Source organism: Canis lupus, chromosome 31, assembly GCF_048164855.1.
Source record: "Canis lupus baileyi chromosome 31, mCanLup2.hap1, whole genome shotgun sequence".
In the NCBI taxonomy this organism is placed as follows: Eukaryota; Metazoa; Chordata; class Mammalia; order Carnivora; family Canidae; genus Canis; species Canis lupus.
Window position 1 is genome coordinate 2,441,343 of NC_132868.1, and position 20,630 is coordinate 2,461,972.

Here is a 20,630-nt window from a genome sequence, read left to right on the forward strand (position 1 = left end):
GAGAAAGAGAGTGAGCACAAGCAGAGGGAGCAGCAGAAAAAAGGGAGGAGCAGTCTCCTCACTGAGCAGGGAGCCCAATGCAGGGCTCCATCCCAGGACCCGGGGATCATGACCTGAGCTGAAGGCAGATGCTTAACTGACTGAGCCATCCAGGTGCCCCAGAATTTGATATGTTTCAAAGCACAAGTCAGACTGCTACCAGTACTGGCTAGTATCGTTTGAAAGAGAATAAGATTTATACTCAGTTTTTCATATTTGTGTAGTCAGGTAAATCTCATAAACTATCAGATAAAATTTCTGTGTATTGCCACATGGAAATAAGGTAATACAAAGGACAGAGCAAATAGTAATAGTGTAAATTCCAGTTAACTTTTCTTCCAGCCTGTTCTCTCAGCTCCCCTTTTTATTGTTCAGGCAAATCGGTTCTTGTCAGAAGGATTCAAAACCCTGACATTAATTTCTACTTAAAAACAATCTAGGGATCCCTGGGTGGCGCAGCGGTTTGGCGCCTGCCTTTGGCCCAGGGCGCGATCCTGGAGACCCGGGATCGAATCCCACGTCGGGCTCCCAGGGCAGGGAGCCTGCTTCTCCCTCTGCCTATGTCTCTGCCTCTCTCTCTCCCTCTATATGACTATCATAAATAAATTAAAAAAAAAAACCAATCTATATTCACATTGTCCCTAAGACCTGTTGACTCTAAAAATGTCTCCAAGTGTTGAGGGAATAGTTGTCACTCAGCAAATACATCTTTTCTGTTAGTCAGTTCTGATAGAGTGAACTTCATTTGTCTGAAAACATTTTGGAAAGCTGCCATTGCTCTAACCATGTGAAGAAATATTATTAAGTTTAATTTTAACGTGTTCCTAAGGGAACTGGAAGCTTTTGCATTTATGCATTTTCAATTTTCTTTTCTTAATATGTTGAAGGTCCTATATTTAATTTTATCGTAGGGACAGTGTTCACATAATTCAATATAACAAATATTTATCTAATGCTTAGTTTATCAAGCTCCATGTAAATGATAAATGTAAGTATTCAATGAGGATAATAAACATTCAGATATATTTTCAAATGTTGCAGTAATCATGGAAAATACAATAAAATAAATCAATAATGAAGCTCATTACTTTCTCTGAATATAAGTAGCCACAATCATGAAAATCAAAGGGTAAGACATAGTAGTTGAAATTAGCATACTGCTGGCAACACAGTGCTTATCTGTGTTATTTTGTTGCATTTGCTTTTATATCATATGAAGGAAATGTGCAAATCTTAGGCACTTAGAATAACTGGAAGTACTTTTCCTGGATTGACGAGATGGACAGATTGTTTCTGGAAGAATAAATACACACTTAGTCATCATATTAGACATGGCCAGCCCTCCACAGCCCAGGACCCTTCTGAGTGATTCTGCCTCAACCACGGAAAATCCTATGATCCTGTCCTTTCCTTCTTGCCATAGCTGATTGGATCAGAATGTAAGCCTGACCTGCATTTGGCAGATCCACAGGCTAGCCATCAACTTACAATATTGCCTGCTTGGAAAGATGAGCTGGACCGAACCATCTAAATAACCTTGGCAGTAAAAATGACTTAAGCAGAAGAGCTCTACACATGCAGTTCAGGCAGTTCTTCCTTGAAGCTCTAGGCTACCTTCACTTAAAAAATACCCAATTTGATAAAGAGTGACACTGTCAGAAAAGATAAATGAGAGTCTAAAACTTAGTCACCTCGGTGTTTTCTTGATATTATAAACTCTGGGATGTTGAAAGAACTCAGAATTCTGGAATTTCTACCAGATTCAGACGTCTTTGATAATCTGTGATTCATCCTCTAAGACATTGTACTCTTGTGAATGTCTACATGCTGTTGCAATTCATTCTGGGTATGCATGTCAACATCTCAGCCCGTGGCAGGGGATCAGTTTGGTTGGGATAAGTAGTGGCAGGCTTAGCTTTGCACATTTTAATGAGTGGGAAGTCTCAATAGCTATTAAACCTGAAGCTAGGGGGTACATTTTTAGCTGTGTGTGGAGTATTGGGGTAAAGCTGCTTGCTTTGGTGCGAGTTGGTATAATTAAGTGATTGGGCCATTTAGAATGTTGTTTGTATTGCTCTATTTTTTCAAGTAATGGCATTTTAAATGCTATCTCACTTAAAAATTTTTTTTCTCATGTAGGTGTAACTCTGAAATTTAAGCCAATAGAAAAAGTTGATTCTCAACAGATATAAACATTAGAAGTGAGGAGTCAAATCTTTAATTATTTGTAGATGATAATGATTTTCTGTCATGTAAAACTGAGAGGCTAATCTGAAAAAAAAATATGACCCAACAAGAGTTCAATTAGTTGTTAGTTGAAAGATAATTATAGGCATTTTTACTGTAATGCAAAAAACATATTCCTGAAAGTCTTGTTTTGCAAAGTTGCATATTTAACATAACGTGGATTATGAGAAAAGCAGGTTTGAGGCAGACCGTCAAAACCTAGAAAATTGGGACACCTGGGTGGCTCACTGGTTAAGTGTCTGCCTTTAGCCCAGGGCATGATCCTGGAGTCCTGGGATCGAGTCCCATATTGGGCTCCCTGCATGGAGCCTGCTTCTCCCTCTGCCTGTGTCTCTGTTTCCCTCTTTCTCTCTCTGTGTCTCTCATGAATAAATAAATAAAATCTAAAAAAAAAAAACCTAGAAAAATTTGTTAACCAGATTAGTTACAAAAACAATGACAATCATGGTAAAATACTAACCCATTTAATAATGGTATAGTAAGTAAAGAGCTTTATTATCAAAAGGTGAAAGAAACTTGGTAAAAGATGAGTGTCAGAAACAGTTTAAACTGCTGAGTTATGGAAACAAGGATAAAATATAGAAAGGTCAGGTTGGACTGTGCAAAGAACATTCTTAAAACAAAGTGGTGACTAAATAGGCCCCCAAGGAAAAAGTGGAAGGACTGTGGCACACGAGATTGTGCCCCTCTATGGCTGGCTGTTTTAGCTGGTACAGAACAAAGTGCTGGGAAAAATAGCATTTGATGTGACCTCCTCATCATTTTGACATTAGTTACCAAATGTGAGTGAGCCAGTTCATCTCACAGAAGCACACTTCATAGTAATAGGACTATTTATTAAAAAATAATTTAAAAAAACTTATATGCCATCCATAGCCAGTTATAAAAATAGAAAAAGATCTCGTTTACAATGATCATATTATTGAAAAATACTGAGGAACATATGTGATAAAGAGTGTGTGAGGTCTCTATGAAGATTCCTGTACTACTTAACAGGTAATTAAAAAAATTAGAAGATTTGGAAATGTTTACTGTGTTCTAGGATAGGAAGACTTAATATTGTACAGGTGTCAATCCTAATCCAATGGATTTATACATTTTATGTGATTTCATGTAATCTTCAATGGAATTTGATGCTGGATATATTCTGTTTGCCTCTCCAGATCTTATCTCCACCCTCTGACCTTAGGAAACAAATTAATAGATTACCATTGAGGCTTCCAATAGATTTGACCAGTGAGAGAGTCATGGGGGAGGTCTGATGCTGGATGGCAGGGAAGAGAATGACCTCAGAGTGATTTTTCCACAGCAAGCTGTGATTTTGAGCTGTGATTTCTGAATGAAAGGCCAGCTACAATCAAGAGGCTCTTGTCCAAAAGAGTCTTTCTGGACTCGTCATGGTCTCTCTTTTTCTGGTTTTCCTAGTTTCTAGAAACTATCCCTCTCTCCTTTTGGCTAGAAGGCTAACGGTTTTGTTGTTACTGTGTTTGACTTACCATGTCCATAATGAATCTAGTTCTAGTTCTGTGGCATTTCTAACTATTTACACAGCTCACTAATTAAGGATTTTGATAAATCCGTGGGAACCACCAGCAATTGAGCAATATTCGCTTATACCATGATGCCATTTCCACATCTTTCCTCTCAACACAAATCTGTTATTTGTATTCTAGGAAGTTATTACATCTATGGATTGCTTCAAACGCTACAATCATATTTGGCAAAAAGAGAAAGAAGAAATGGTTATGATGTTTATTACAAAAACCCCCTTGCTTTCTGAATTTGAATCTCAGATTCTCTATTTCCAAAAGCTAGAGCAGGAAATTAATGCCGAAGCAGAATGCATCTGTGTGGGTGCCATTGCTCTATACACAGGTTGGTTCATTTTCTTTCAGGCAATCATAAAAATTCAATAGTATTGTTCTGTCTCCTTACCTAGATTAGTATTCCAGAGAGTTCTAGCTATCTTTAAGACTGACTTTCTTTTGGGCTTCAAGTTTTAAGACCAATTTGTATATTTGTTTTTTATTTCCTTCTGCATGATTATATATTCTGGACTATTTTGAACACTTTGCTGCTAAACATTGCAAATAAATGCTAATTCAGAGAAAGAGGATGAGCATGTTGTATTTGGAATTAAAATTTATTTTTCCTTTAATAAATAATTATAAGCATTTGAGGCTTATCGCTAATGATTTTGATAATGTCCTTTTTTTAGCATTTCAAAATATGTTCCAAATTGTTGTACAACAAGCTTTATAAAATGAATGAATATATAATGAGGAGGAAAATCTAATGTTTTTCCAGTTTGATTTTCTTATGCTCTACAGGGCTATAAGTTGCAAAGTATTTATAATTGGTGAACAATAGCATTCTATCTTTTCATACGTGCAAGTTTTTTTTTAAGATTTTATTTATTTATTCATAGAGACAGAGAGAGAGAGAGAGGCAGAGACACAGGCAGAGGGAGAAGCAGGCATCATACAGAGAGCCTGACGTGGGACTCGATCCAGGGTCTCCAGGATCACGCCCTGGGCTGCAGGCGGCGCTAAACCGCTGCACCACCAGGGCTGTCCCGTGCAAGTTTTTCAAACTGATCTGTGGACAATTGGGCTTTACAGCTGACTTGAAGTTCACTCTGACTGCTGAGACAAAGGCCTGGATGGTTGTCATTGGCCGTCACTGTAACAAAAAATATAGGAGTGAGATGGAAAACATTTTTACACTCGTTGAAGAATTCAATAAGAAACTGAATCGTCAGATTAAAGACTTAGATGATATTCGGATTGCTATGGCAGCACTGAAAGAAATCAGGGAGCAACAAATCTCCATTGACTTTCAAGTAGGACCTATTGAGGTAACAGATAATCATTTATTCATTATGGAAATATCTCCACATGTTGAGTGATATTAGCTAAAATATTGACTAGGTCTGGACTATAGTTACAAATGGACGCTTAACCTAAGAACAATTTCAGTAATGATGATACCGAACCTTATAGGGTACCTTCTGTGGGCCTCTTCTGGTCCTTTACATGGCATCTAAGATTCCTAACTGCAAAACCTGGGGTGAGGGTTTCTGCACAAGTGATCTATTGATGAGTTCCCATAGGAGAAGGAGGTGAGGGAAGCAGAAATGATGAGGTTGATTCAGGTGTTGGGTAGCTAAGATTGATTTCTACTTGATTCCATGGGGTGCTGTGGAGCATGAGCTATACTGCACAGTTGGTCCTACCTTGAGGTAAAGAGGACTGCCCTTTATACCCCCAAGTCAGTTGGTCATTGGCTATAATCTCCCCATGAGGAAGCTCCCATTTAGCTGAGGACAGTTTTTGCAGGGAAAGAGGCAGCTATGATCCCCATAGATAGCACTTGTAGCAGTTGGAATGGGAATACCAGCTGGTAAACAGAACCTGGATGGAGCTGTAGGGGAGGAAAAATTCTTCCTCTACTTTTCAATGTCTTCTAGTTGGCTTAAGAATTAAATTGATATGTGACAGATCAATAGGAGAAAAACCAAAGTTTTATTATAGATGCACAGAGCCCAATAATGAAATTGATACCTAAAGAAATGTGGTCTATGTATACAATGGAATATTCCTCAGCCATTAGAAACGACAAATACCCACCATTTGCTTCAACGTGGATGGAACTGGAGGGTATTATGCTGAGTGAAGTAAGTCAATCGGAGAAGGACAAACATTATATGTTCTCATTCATTTGGGGAATATAAATAATAGTGAAAGGGAATAGAAGGGAAGGGAGAAGAAATGTGTGGGAAATATCAGAAAGGGAGACAGAACATGAAGACTCCTAACTCTGGGAAACGAACTAGGGGTGGTGGAAGGGGAGGAGGGCGGGGGGTGGGGATAAATGGGTGACGGGCACTGAGGGGGGCACTTGACGGGATGAGCACTGGGTGTTATTCTGTATGTTGGCAAGTTGAACACCAATAAAAAATAAATTTATTATAAAAAAAGGAAAAAAAAGAAATGAGCAAGGAATTGACAGTTCAAAGAAAACTTAACTTTGGGAGCTTCAATTAATTAGTAAGGGATTCTAAAGGGAATTTGGGCTCTGGTAGCTGAAAAAGTAACAAGGGTTGTTTATACAGCCTTCTCAGCTCTAAAGGTCCTATCTCTGGTATTAGGCTGTCTCTCGACCTCCTGGTTCAGAGAGGATACCTTTCACATGGAAGGTTTATTTTCTGCTCTCTAGAGAAAAAGTAGGGGAGGGGTCAGAGTGTTCTTTTTGCATTAGCAAAAAGTTTCTTAAGTGACTCTTATTTAGAATAATCAATGTGGCAAAGTGACGCATTTTAGGGTGGCTTGCCCTTGGTCCCTGGAGGCACTAATAGTGTTCATTCATGTATTAATTTTGTATTGACTCATTTAATCTTTATCAGACACCTACTTTATTTATTTTTTTAAAAGATTTTATTTATTCATGAAAGACACAGAGAGAGAGGCAGAGACACAGGCAGGGGGAGAAGCAAGCTCCATGCAGGGATCCCGGGACTCCAGGATCATGCCCTGAACCAAAGGCAGACACCCAACCACTGAGCAACCCAGGCATCCCCAAACACCTCCTTTAAAATAGGAAACTGAAGGTCAAGGAAGTGATGCAGTTTGATTAGCATTACACATTACTTTTTTTTTTTTAAGATTTTATTTATTTATTCATGAGACACACACACACACACACACACACCACACACACACACACACACACAGGCAGAGACACAGGCAGAGGGAGAAGCAGGCTCCATGCAGGGAGCCCGACATGGGACTCGATACTGGATGCCCAGGATCACACTCTGGGCCGAGGGCGGAGCTAAACTGCTGAGCTACCTGGGCTGCCCCACGTTACTTTTTTAATTGTACTGTTTCATATTTTCTCTTCTATATGAATATGTTTGCTCAGGAATGGTTTACTGTGCTATTCTTTTAAGTGAGATCAGTGTAATTGTAGCGTTAAAATAATTCCAGAAGAAATATCTTTTTATTACACTGTAACTTAAATGTATGGACTTAAATTTCTGATGGTGAGGATTGTATACTAATCTCACATTTTCTGTATCCCTCTTTGAATTTTAGAAAATTTTAAATTACCATGATAATGAGGCAGATGACCATGTGTTTGCACTGTTGCTATATTGAGTCAAGAAAATCATATGGTACTCTGTGCCCTTCTTGGGAATTGAAACATAAGGTGAAGAGTCCCTGCTTTATGTAGAACCAGGAGCATTGCTGGGAGTTTGAAGAGGAGGCCCAGTAACTGACACCTCTGTTTGCCCCTGTCTATGAATTCAGACAAAACTATAGTCCGGTAGTCAAGATAAAACAAACACCTAACTTGTCAACATCAAAATACAACCTCATTCCTGGTAGAACTTTCTTGGAAGACATGGCTTGGTATACAACTCCCGTATTCCCATTATCACCCAAATTTGTACAGACACACCATGAACTTGTGAATACTATATCCCAGAATTGTTGAACCTACTCACAAATCAGAGGCAGCATTGGAAAGCTGCAGGACCCTCTGTTTCCCCACTTTGCTTGATTGGTACTGGGATGCAGACCAGAAGAATGCATTCAAGGAGAAAGAAGTAAGATGGAGAAAGGCACTGGGCTAGGTGTACCCAAATCAATAGTCTCTTCCCCGAATTAATGATTAGGTATTCAACTACCTGTATAGGGAGAACTAATGGTGGGAGATCAGGGTAGGGATATTTAGGGAAAATCCTTTTTCATGAAAGCCAGTTTTAATCTATTAGCCAAGAGAGTCATCTAGGATTTTTCATCTTGAAGGTAGTGACTTGGCTCAGGCTTCAATGCATGAGTTCCCTCTTGTGTCTCAGTATTGGAACCTCTTACCAACAAAATGAGATGGGATAGAGTTAAAACCCTGATTTATTTTGTTATCCTAATATTAGCAGTTAGATTACTTTATTTTCATTTACTTGATATAATTTCAGTCTTAAAATACAATTAAGGAGCCTAAGTAAAAATACCTTTTATTTGTATAATGATTTATAATTTTTATGGTTTTTGAAATTCACTTAAAATGCTATTTTTTGATATTTGCAAAAATCCTGTGAAGCAGTCAGGGAATTCTCCCATTTTACAGATGAGGAAACCAAAGCTTAGGGGGCTCAGTTGGTCATTTAAGTTTTCAGAGTTTGCAAGAAGAATAGTAGAACTCTCTGGGCCGTTTCCCTAACATGTGGATATTTTCCATTCCAACACTTCAATAAATGCTTTAATAAATAAATGTATAGATTTATGCATTTGACTGCCAGAAATTAAATTATCCTTCTTTTGTGTAGGAATCCTATGCCCTGCTTAACAAATATGGGCTTCTGATAGCGAAGGAAGAGATGGACAAAGTTGATACTCTGCGTTATTCTTGGGAGAAGCTTCTGGCACGTGCCAGTGAAGTTCAGAATGAATTAGTCTCACTGCAGCCCAGTTTCAGGAAGGAACTTATTAGCACCGTGGAGATCTTCCTCCAGGACTGTCACCAGTTCTACTTGGACTATGATTTGGTACAACTCTAGCTTTTTTTTGTTTGTATTTTTTGGGAAGTCTGGGAATGGAACATGCAAAGGGTTTAAAGATTGTACATCAAGTTTAATGAAATTCTCTAGGAATGGGAATTTTATTTTCATGAGGGCAGTCTAAGAAATGAGGAATTTAAAAGCACTGTCCATATTATATGACTGTTCTGTTCCTGAAGTTGTTTGATAGCTTTCTAAATTTGTGCAGACAAATACTATTCGCATATGGTTAGTATAGCCCTCCCTCGACAGCTCTCCTTAGTTCCACAAACACCACAGGGTACCTGGCGTGAGCCAGGCACTGCCCTTGGTGCCGAAGGCACAAAGGTGGATGAGACAGATGGAGTTCATGTTTTTGTCACTCATTTACGAGTTTTAGTGCCAACTCTTCTACTGGGAATGTTGTATAATAAGACCCATTTCTAGCCAATTATAATATACTACAGAGTGGAAATATGTAGAATAAAGGGTATGGTTTGTATCTATTGTGTAGGAAAAACACACCAAACCACAAAGTTAATAAACTTATGAGATTGGATTCCTGCACTAACTTCATGGAAGAAAAAGCACAGAAATCCACTTATTGAAGGTGTTCTAATGTAGGAAAACCTGTTGGGAATGTCAAGATTATAGGTCACTTCGCAAGTTGATATGAGAATGGTAAAATCTGAGTTTCATGGCATTAGTGTTGAATTCAAAGCCAGATGTTATATGTGCTTCCTACAGAGTGCTTAGTGACTTTTCTTTGCCTGTGTCACCTAAGAGATGAATAGTACTTGTTTTTAATTTTCAAAATTTCTTGAAATTGAGAGGTTGTGGTATTATTTAGAAGTTGTGGTATTTTTTAGACTTGAAAATATTTCCAAACGAGTCACTTTCCTGAGTACTTTCCTACAGTTAAAAAATGAAGTTTTCTATCATTTATGTGACATGCCTGAGAGCATGCAAATACTTTGAGCTCATAAAATCCATAAGCAACATTTCATTCTATTGTATATTTAACTTTTTGTTTCAGAATGGTCCAATGGCTAGTGGCTTGAAACCCCAGGAAGCCAGTGATAGGCTTATCATATTTCAGGTAATCTTTTTAATTTCTATGACCTTCTAAACCACCAAAATGTATTTTAGGCCCATACATTTATTTCCTTAATATGGAAAGGCCTATTGTGGAATGTTTTAAAAAAAAATGTGAGTTGGGATGATTATAATTAGAGTTAGTTTCTATGTAACTAGCTATAGTTATTTACTGTTCTTACTTGCATGTGCTCAGAGATCATACATGCTTGCTTATTTGCCAGTTTTTAAAAATTTACATGTTTATTCATGTGTAAATCATCTTGATGAGTTTTCACTTATGTTTTCTTTAGAATCAGTTTGATAATATCTATCGGAAATACATCACCTATACTGGAGGAGAGGAGCTTTTTGGTCTGCCAGTTACTCAGTATCCTCAGCTTCTTGAAATAAAGAAGCAATTAAATCTTCTACAGAAAATATACACTCTGTACAACAGCGTCATAGAAACTGTAAATAGCTATCATGATATCCTTTGGTCAGAAGTGAATATTGAAAAAATCAACAATGAACTTTCAGAATTCCAGAACAGGTGAGAAATTAAATGTTTAGCATGCCCAGAGCTATTGAATCTCAAATGCTTTCTTTTTTTTTGATAGGCTGTCAAATTCTCTTCTCACCCTTTGATGTTTTGAAAGCACATTGTGCTGCATTGCCATTGTCTATTGACATCACCCTTGTCAGACACTATTTATTAATTACCCCTGTGTGTGCGAGGTGAGACAAGCACATCCTTTAAACCTGGATGAATATGGTCAGGGGCTTTTCTGCATCTTGGAGGGAGCTGATCTGTATTTATATTACACTTACCAACATTTGAAGTTTATGTGAGATGACTTCCTGTAATAAAAACAAGAGTCCTCTGATTTTTCTATATCCTTTAAGTAGTGAACCCAAAGAAAATAGAGGGTCATTTGATATTTTTTTTTTTTTTTGTTTGACAGCCTGGTATGCTCTGTTGTGCTTTGTACTTAGAAGCCTCTTAATACATGTTTGTAGACTTGAATTTAACTGGGAGGCACCTCTATCTTTTAAAATAATGCCTTTTTTCCTAGTTAATTTTTATGAGGTAATTGAAAAAAAACTTTCCTGATTGAGAGGAGCAATTTTCTATAATGTAGAATAGTATGTTATATTAACATTATGTTAATAGTATGTTAAATTAATATAACATAACAGATAATCCTGTGAGTCATGAGATTTGAAAATGTGGTAGGTATTCAAAATGACCATTTTTTTAATAATAAATTTATTTTTTATTGGTGTTCAATTTGCCAACATACAGAATAACACCCAGTGCTCATCCCGTCAAGTGCCCCCCTCAGTGCCCATCACCCATTCACCTCCACCCCCCGCCCTCCTCCCCTTCCACCACCCCTAGTTCATTTCCCAGAGTTAGGAGTCTTTATGTTCTGTCTCCCTTTCTGATATTTCCTACCCACTTCTTCTCCCTTCCTTTCTATTCCCTTTCACTATTATTTATATTCCCCAAATGAATGAGAACATATAATGTTTGTCCTTCTCCGATTGACTTATTTCACTCAGCATAATACCCTCCAGTTCCATCCACGTTGAAGCAAATGGTGGGTATTTGCAAAATGACCATTTCTGATGGAAATGCTAGCAGACAGTCTTGGATGGGATACGTCCAGGCTCATCCTTGAATCACCACTCATGGTGGCTTTACTTTACAGGTGTCGGAAACTGCCCCGGGCCTTGAAAGACTGGCAGGCTTTCTTGGATCTGAAGAAGACCATTGATGATTTCAGTGAATGTTGTCCGCTCCTGGAGCACATGGCCAGTAAGGCCATGATGGAGAGGCACTGGAAAGCTATAGCTGCTCTCACTGGGCATACTATGGATGTGGGGAAAGAAACCTTTAAGTTAAGAAATATCATGGAGGCCCCTCTTCTAAAATACAAAGATGAAATAGAGGTACAGTTGATAGAAAGTATGATGTGGTGGGGCATTGGAAGATCTCATGGGATTTCTTTTGATAGTATTCCTACATTACGGATTATGGGATCAGTAAACCATTCTAAGGACATTAAAACTTTTCTAGGTATTCAGCTCTTCATTCCTTCATCAAATTTTTATGTGACAGGTTTTGTATTAAATGCTGGGGACATAAAAGATGTATTTCTGCATTCATAGGTCATTACATAATTTGTGTAGTGAAATAATTATACGTATAAAGGTATAGTTATGAAATATGGTAAATACCATTGAAGTAAAAGTATCTGCTCTATGATGGCCTACAGTAATAGGCTTAACCTGTTTAGGGGCTGGGAGTTGATAAAGTCATGGAGGTACATGCTTATGACTGCCAGGGGTACATGTTCATGTGCTTGTGTGGTGAGGCAGGGAGGAGCTTGGAAAGTGCAAAGAAGATAGTGTCAGGCAGGTGGAGCAGCAGGTGTGAAGGGTCTGAGGTGTGTTTGGGAAACCAGAGGAATGTCAGCATGGCGAGTGTGTGTTACCAATGTTGGTCTTTGGACCAGTGGGGAGGTATCTGAGAGATCTCTTTTGAGCAGAGATGACATGGTTGGATTTGAATTTTGTAAGGATCACTGTGGTAACTGTGTGGAGAAAGGATTAGGGGATGGGCCAATGAGAATGATGAGAAAGTCAACGAGGGGGTTATAAGAATATCTCAGACAAGAGATAATGGTGTGTTGGATGAGGGGGCAGGTAGTGAAGCTGAAGAGAGGAGGAAAGATTGAGGAGATTTTTAGAAGGCAAAGCTAGGTAGAATTTGGTGAGGGAGGGAACATAGTAGGAGAAAAAAAGGGCGGGGCTAAGGGGGAGCCCTAGGTTTCCTGCTGAGAGATCTTGGTGAATGATGGTGCTTATCACTGAGATAGGAAATTATTGGAAGGGACTTAGATGAAAGACAAGATACAAAGAACTTGATTTGGGGCATGGGTCTGATATTTCACAGAATGTGTTTGGGATTCCCTGTAGATCCAAGCATAGAGGCCCAGTAGGCAAATGGATGTGGGTTTTACCTGAAGACATGAAAGGGTACAGACTTTGTGGGTGTAGATGAGCTTACCCAGAGAGCGGGCACAGTATGAGATGGAAAGAGGGCAAGGACATGGCTTGACTAATGGCCCAGGAATAAATGGCTGCAGAGGAGCCTGGGAAAATCAGGTGCAGAAATCATACTGCATTGATTTAGCTCTAGAATTAAATCAGAGACATATTAAATTTTGAGTCTTTGATTAGAGTTTCAAAATTTAAAAGGTTATTACATTACCTGTTTTTTATCCAAATGGAGATAAAAATTGACATATAGCATTGTGTAAGTTTAAGGTGTATAATATATTGACACGATACACTTATATTGCCACATGATTGTCATTGTGGTGTTAGCTAATACCTCTGTCGCGCCACATAATTATCATTTCTTCTATTGGTGGTAGCAGTTAAGTTCTAGTCTGTTAGAAAGTTTAATATTTATAATATAGTTTTGTTGTGTATAGTCCATCTCCAGGATTTATTCATCTATTGGTTGCAAGTATGTACCGTTAAACGTCTGTTTCCGTCCCCCTCTGCCAGCCTCTGGTCACCACCATTCCACTCTGTTTTCTGAGTTAGGTTTTTCAGATTCCACATATAAGGGATATCATAGAGTATTTGTTTCTGTCAGACTTATCTCACTTATCCTAATGCCCTAAAGGTCCATCCATGTTGTCGCTAATGCAGGATGTCCTTCTTTCTCACGGCTGAACAGCATTCCATTGTTGCATGTCTTTTCTGTCATCTTTCTTTCTCGAAGAGTGTGGTAGGAAATTTTACAAATTAAAGTTCTGTTGTTTAGTAATATCTCTATCTTCATCTCTTTCCCTAATTGTATATCTATATACACATACACCATTTATTATATTGCATTTACAGCTGGAAAAAAAGTATTTATAGATACGGATTAAGCAAATAGTGAGGCTAGGACCTTTGCTGAATCTAGACTGTTCAAGAAGGATGTGTGACTTTCAAGTGATAAAACTAGAGCTTGCAATTTTCATAGGACATCTGTATCAGTGCAATGAAAGAGAGGGACATTGAACAGAAGCTGAAGCAGGTGACCAATGAGTGGGACAGCAAAGCATTCACCTTTGGCAGCTTTAAGACCCGTGGAGAGCTCCTCTTGCGGGGAGACAGCACTTCAGAAATCATCGCCAGCATGGAGGACAGCTTGATGTTGCTGGGTTCCCTACTGAGCAACAGGTAGGAAGTCCATCTTTCCCCTGAGATTCGGGAACCCTTGTAACAAACATTTTAAGGGAAATTCATTTTTAAAATGCAGCAATAGCCCCCATATGATTTACTTAATGTTAAACATCCTTGTTTTAATTTTAGCCTTTGGCACGTCATGTATAGTCCTGTTTTTATTTCATTATCCTCTATTTGTGTGATGTGTCTGAGACCATCAACTGGACAAAGTAATGTAACATGTAATTAGCCACTTAGATCTTGCAGAACGTTTCAACTTCGCTGCTGACAAGCCTCACTGCACAGCTGACAGCTCGACAGGCTCTGGAGTCCAGGGCAAATTAGGCTGAGTTTCAGAATAATCGTTCTGTTTGGGAAATCGTTGTGCCAACATCTGTGGACTAGAAACTCTTAGTTGTGTACATACTTTAATGAGATGACAGATTAAGATGCAGAATGAACTTAATTCATAAAGAGAAGTAAAACAGCACATAATGGTTCTAGTCTCACATTTCTGTTTGACAGTTAACAGCAAAGCCATCACACTTTGGACACGTGAGTCTTAGACTCATGAACTTAACATTTCCTTGGTTCATTGCTTCCCTTTGCTCTTTCTGAAATAATTTTTTGTTTTCCAGCATCTTTTCAAATATATGGTAATAGGTAGCATGTGAGTATCATTGAGATATGAGTTTATTGCATTCTTTCAAATGTCACTCCTTTTTTCGTGTATATGTGTATTGATAATTTTAATGAAAGGATTAATAACCCCTTAATACTATTTAGATAAAAATTTCTCTTCTTCACATTTACTTGGTTACTTGGTTTTATATGTAATATAAAATTAGATCTTAGATATTTAGACCATTGATAACCTTTACTCTGAGCTGCTTAGGATTTGACAGTTTTAATGAATTTGGTTGTGATTCATATCCAAGTAGAATGAAGGACAGATAGAAAATAAGAGAGGTAGAAAATGTACACATATAAATTAAGTAGAAGTGATCTATGTTAGCGATTGATCAACTATCCTTACTAATGGCATTGAATCCACAGACAAGAATTGTGTGAGGAACACAATGTTCAATACAAATTTTTTGAACACCTACTATGTGCCTTGTGCTCTTCTACGTGTTCTAGATAGAAGAGTGAATAAAACACAAACCTCCATTGTTATGGAACTGCATCCTAGTGAAAAGCATAAATAAAACACACCCAGAAATATGTGGAATATTAAAACAGTCTGTTTAACAATTAAGAGTATGGAAATGAAAATTTTATTCACTAATATGACTAATATTTGAGAAAATTTCAAGTCCATAGTCTGTTGAAATGGATCAATAGGGAGAAGAAAAAGAGGGAGAACAGTGATAAGTAGTGTAATCAGTTAGGATTTTGTCTGCAAATAACAGAAGCACCACATACAACATTGCTTGCATCAGACTGAAGTTTGTGTGTCTCTCACCTAAAAGAAGCACTGGGTTGATGAGAAGCTCCACCCATCATCTGGGACCCAAGCTTTGTCTGGCTCACTCTTCTGTCTTTCCCAGCTGTGGCTCTTCTCTTCCATACTCCCTCTTCCATCCAGTGTTGCCACTTACTTCTCATCCAGGAGACTGGTTCTCAGACATGGCTAGATACCGGACACACCAAGGGACCTTACATCCCAGTGTCTGGACCACATCTCAGACTGGTTGAGTCAGAGTGTCTTGGAGGTATGACCCAGGCAGGCCTGAGTTGTTTTTAATGCTTGCTGGATGATCCCAGAGTACAGCCAAGGTTGAGAACTACTGATGTGGAACTTAGTCCTGGGACAGCACACTGCTGCACAAAGGAGGCTGGGAAATTCAGAGTTGTAACTGGGCAGCCGTGTGTCCAGGGAGAAATGAGGTTCTCATTCTAAAGAGAAGGAGAAAAGACATTGCAAGACCACTCTCGGCTTCTGTCTTAAGAAAGAAGAAGGGAAGATAGATTAACTATGGGAGAGACCGCAAAGTGGCTGTGAGAAATTTAGTATAAGCCCTAATAACACACACAAACATGAGTAGGTGGACATGAGTGAACGGGAAGTTGGAAAGAGACCCAGAAAAGGGAAGGCTAGAGAGATGGCAGGGATTGTCATATGTGAAGATGGAACTGGTTGTTTGGTCTCCACCAGGGTCTCTGTAATTGCCCATATTATATGAAAAACCAGAGAGAGAGTCCCTGGAGTAGGCACCGAAGATCAGCAGAAAGAATATTATTCCCTTGGCTGTAGCAACAATGACTGGCATTTTATTACTTTAGAAGTTGGGTGGAGTCAAATCTAATGCCTGTCTATTCCTCAGATGACATGTCTCCCACCTCTCTGTGCTCTGGATCAAAAAAGAAAAAGTTGAGCAGTGCCCAGTAAATAGCGATGGATTAGTCACTTGGTAGTAGCATTTTAAAAGCCAGCAATAGGATGCACCTGGCTGGCTCAATCAGAGAGCATGCAACGCTTGATCTCAGGGTTGTGAGTTCAAGCACCATGTTGGGTATAGAGATTACTTAAATAAATAAAACTTAAAAGAAACAAAGCCAGCAACATAATCAGATTTGTAAAGAAATAGGTAAAAATTTAGATAAAAAGGGATCCCTGGGTGGCGCAGCGGTTTGGCGCCTGCCTTTGGCCCAGGGCACGATCCTGGAGACCTGGGATCGAATCCCACGTCGGGCTCCCAGTGCATGGAGCCTGCTTCTCCCTCTGCCTATGTCTCTGCCTCTCTCTCTCTCTCTCTCTCTGTGTGTGTGACTATCATAAATAAATAAAAATTAAAAAAAAATTTAGATAAAAAAATCTTCTAGTTTGAAAACAACAACAATGAAAAGAAAACATCAAAAATCCCCCAAAATGCTGAACCTATTTTTCATTTTAGGTACAATGTGCCATTCAAAGCCCAAATTCAAAAGTGGGTACAGTGCCTATCCAACTCAACAGACATCATTGAGAACTGGATGATGGTGCAGAACTTGTGGATTTACCTAGAAGCTGTCTTTGTGGGAGGAGATATTGCCAAGCAGCTTCCCAAGGTTTGAGAATTTCCTTCTGGTATTATCAGGGTTTTAACTTATAGAATTATCTAATAACTAATAATTCCTTTAAAAATGTAATACTATCTCAACTTTTATTGAGCCACACCCTCCCCAAACTTTTTGTTGTTGCCGTTGAACTGTTTTTCAAGAGGGCAATTGAGGAGAAGAAGGGGTGTGAATGCTATAGAACTCTGAAGTTTTGTCGGAAACAGAGGGTTAAAAAAACAAAGAATGAATGCCTGCATAATTGATATACTTCTTCAGGTAATTTGAAGGTAGAGTTTGGAACAGCGTAGAATTATGGAGTCGTTATCTCGACAATGGTAGGATAATTTGTTCTACTACCGATAGTTTAAAACAACCCACGCTGTACAGTAGACCAATTATATCTGTACTGGAAAACTGAGGGCAGGAAACAGGCAGGAAAAATCTCCAGAACAAAAAGGCCCTCTTCTCAAGATTGTGGAGTAAATTTCTCTCATCAAGTTTAATCATCTCATGGGAATATAGAGTGTCATATTTTGAAATTTTTGTAAAAGACCTTTTTACCAAATCTCAAGGATTCTTATTTAATTACCTTAAGTCATTTGCAAAATTATAATGTTTTAATGATATCCTTGAGTTTTAGAAGCACGATTATGTTGAGTATTCTCTTTGCTTAGGTTTCCTACTTTTTGCCATGATGAGTTTTCAGTTTCATTATAGAGGACAGATCTGTTAGCCAATGTATGTTTCACCTACTGGTGAAATGTATCCACATACTGAAATTTTAAGTACTTATTTTTGCTTTTATATTTGGGCATGTGTTTCTTCTTTCTGGGTGGAAGAGAATCCCAAATTGGACTTAATAATGGAAAGTTTTCACATATGATATTGAAAGAACTGGGTGGGGTGTCTTGCTCTCATATTCGAGAGTACATGCTTATTGGTAAACAATAGAAAATCTTAGGAAAGAAAACGAAAATTATTTCTACTCTCTCAAAGTAATCCATGCATTTTACACTTTTCTTTTCTGAAAAAAAAATCTATGTTTAAAAATTTCATTTGGGATGCCTGGGTGGCTCAGTGGTTGAGCATCTGCCTTTGGCTTAGGTCATGCATGATCCCAGGGTCCTGGGATTGAGTCCCACATCAGGCTCCTCACAGGGAGCCTGCTTCTCCCTCTGCCTGTGTCTCTGCCTCTCCCTCTGTGTCTCTCATGAATAAATAAATAAAATCTTTCTTTTTTTTTGAAAAGAATTTTGGACTTTTTTAAAAAAAAGATTTATTTATTTATTCATAATAGACAGAGGGGGGCGGCAGAGACACAGGCAGAGGGAGAAGCAGGCTCCATGCAGGGAGCCCGACACCGGACTTGATCCCGGGACTCCAGGATCACGCCCTGGACCAAAGGCAGGCACCAAACCGCTGAGCCACCTAGGGATCCCCAAATAAATAAAATCTTAAAAAATCACAATAATAGGGTTATATTGTAATTTTGTATTGTATATTTATTTATTTGAGAGAGAAAGAGAGTGAGTGCAGGTGGGGAGGGGCAGAGGGAGAGGGAGGCTTAAGCAGACTATGCTGAATGCAGAGCCTAACATGGGGCTTGTTCTGACAACCCTGAGATCCTGACCTGAGCCAGAACCAAGAAGCAGTTGCTTAACTGACTGCACTGCCCAGGTACCCCACATTTTGTATCTTATTTTTAATTGTTTATGTTGTTTCCTAGATATGCAAAGAGTTCAATGCTCAGAGTAGAACTTGAAAAAACATAAAATTCACTTTATTTAGCGATGACTGTCAAAAAAGCTTGGGAGTGCTCTTCTCTCTCAAGCTGTCTCATATTGTATTTCCATTTCTGTATCTGTCTCTTTTTAGTTAACAAAATGGGCGTATCTCATTTAAGAAAGGGGGTGGGATGGTACAGAAGAGGAATTGAAAGAGAACATGTCTGACAATTCATGCATGTATAATTGGGGTATCCAGACTGGTCAGAAATCTGGCCTTAGTGGAAGGTATGTGAGATGCTCTGTCTTTGAGATCACAAATGCGTTCAAGTGTGCTTTGTTATCTTGTTCTTATAGGAAGCCAAGCGCTTTTCCAATATCGATAAATCTTGGGTGAAGATTATGACCCGGGCTCATGAAATGCCAAATGTGGTTCAGTGTTGTGTTGGAGATGAGACCATGGGGCAGCTGTTACCACACTTGCTGGACCAGTTGGAAATGTGCCAGAAATCTCTCACTGGGTAAGTTAACTGGCCCTATGGAGGCTCTCTTAGCATCCTAGAGATGAAAGGACCAGAGGGACTAGATAGCATTAACCACATTGATTTTCTTTTGCTAAAACTTAGTTCATGTGTGATGTTGTTGTACAGCTAAGACTGGTAGCTCGGTAACTCATATTTTCTGCAAGCCCTTGCTGGGTTTGTTCTGATGTGGGAATAGGACTTAAGGCTTCTTCCATCACTGGGACCAGATCTTGCAAACATTCTCATACAACCGTTGCTTTTTTTTTTTAAATTTTTTTTTAAAAAATTATTTATTTATGATAGTCACACAGAGAGAGAGAGAGAGGCAGAGACATAGGCATAGGGAGAAGCAGGCTCCATGCACTGGGAGCCCGACGTGGGATTCAATCCCGGGTCTCCAGGATCGTGCCCTGGGCCAAAGGCAGGTGCTAAACTGCTGCGCCACCCAGGGATCCCCAACCCTTGCTTTTTAAAATTAGTACACATACTTTTCTGATTTCCTTCTTGGACAAACATCTGAAGAGGCAAAATATTTCATCATATGAATCAGAATGATATGAACAATGTAATAATGTACACATGTAGTCAAGATTATACAGAAATGGGAGCTTCATATATCTCTCAGTGTATACACACACACACACACACACACACACACACGTATGTGGAGGCTGGGTGAATTCCAAGAGTAAGAGATATTTTTCTTTTCTTTTGGCTAGTCAGGATTAAATCATGTGAGCAGAAATATGTTAAATAGTAATATTGTAAAAACAGTTAACTATACATGCTTCCATTTATAATTTATTTTTATTGACGTATAATTGACATATAACATTATATTAGTTTCCAGTGTACAACAAAACCACTAGCAAGCAAATCCTCCAAAATAATTTTTAGAAAAAAACTATGAATGATTTAATATGCTTTATAAAATTGTTGAATGAAGTCAAGTGACTATTGAAGGACATTTGACAAAAGGATTTTTGTTCTCGAATGGTTGATGAGGTGCCATCCTTTTTAACTATAATGATTATTTAGCACAACCAGTTGTGTTGCAGCACTTCTAAAGTTCTTGGATGGAGACCTGACTTGATGGCCATCCAGTCTCCCACCAGCCTCAGGCCAGAGGGAAAGAGGAAAAGGATAGAAATATTCCATGCTCTCAGGGCTCTTCACATTGAAAAGGCTGAGGGGCACGAATCACGG

The 20,630-nt window shown here is 38.7% G+C and overlaps 1 protein-coding gene across 1 annotated transcript in view; it reads left to right on the top strand.

The window, feature by feature from the left end:
* The window catches only part of DNAH5 (dynein axonemal heavy chain 5), a 297,391-nt gene that overhangs the window by 129,087 nt on the left and 147,674 nt on the right, over positions 1 to 20,630 (top strand). Inside the window, exons 23-31 of the mRNA XM_072807314.1 lie at positions 3,960 to 4,161; positions 4,908 to 5,143; positions 8,618 to 8,836; positions 9,864 to 9,926; positions 10,216 to 10,454; positions 11,617 to 11,857; positions 13,950 to 14,149; positions 17,032 to 17,185; positions 19,258 to 19,421. Coding sequence (XP_072663415.1) covers positions 3,960 to 4,161; positions 4,908 to 5,143; positions 8,618 to 8,836; positions 9,864 to 9,926; positions 10,216 to 10,454; positions 11,617 to 11,857; positions 13,950 to 14,149; positions 17,032 to 17,185; positions 19,258 to 19,421 — 1,718 coding nt within the window. The remainder of the gene's footprint in view (positions 1 to 3,959; positions 4,162 to 4,907; positions 5,144 to 8,617; positions 8,837 to 9,863; positions 9,927 to 10,215; positions 10,455 to 11,616; positions 11,858 to 13,949; positions 14,150 to 17,031; positions 17,186 to 19,257; positions 19,422 to 20,630) is intronic.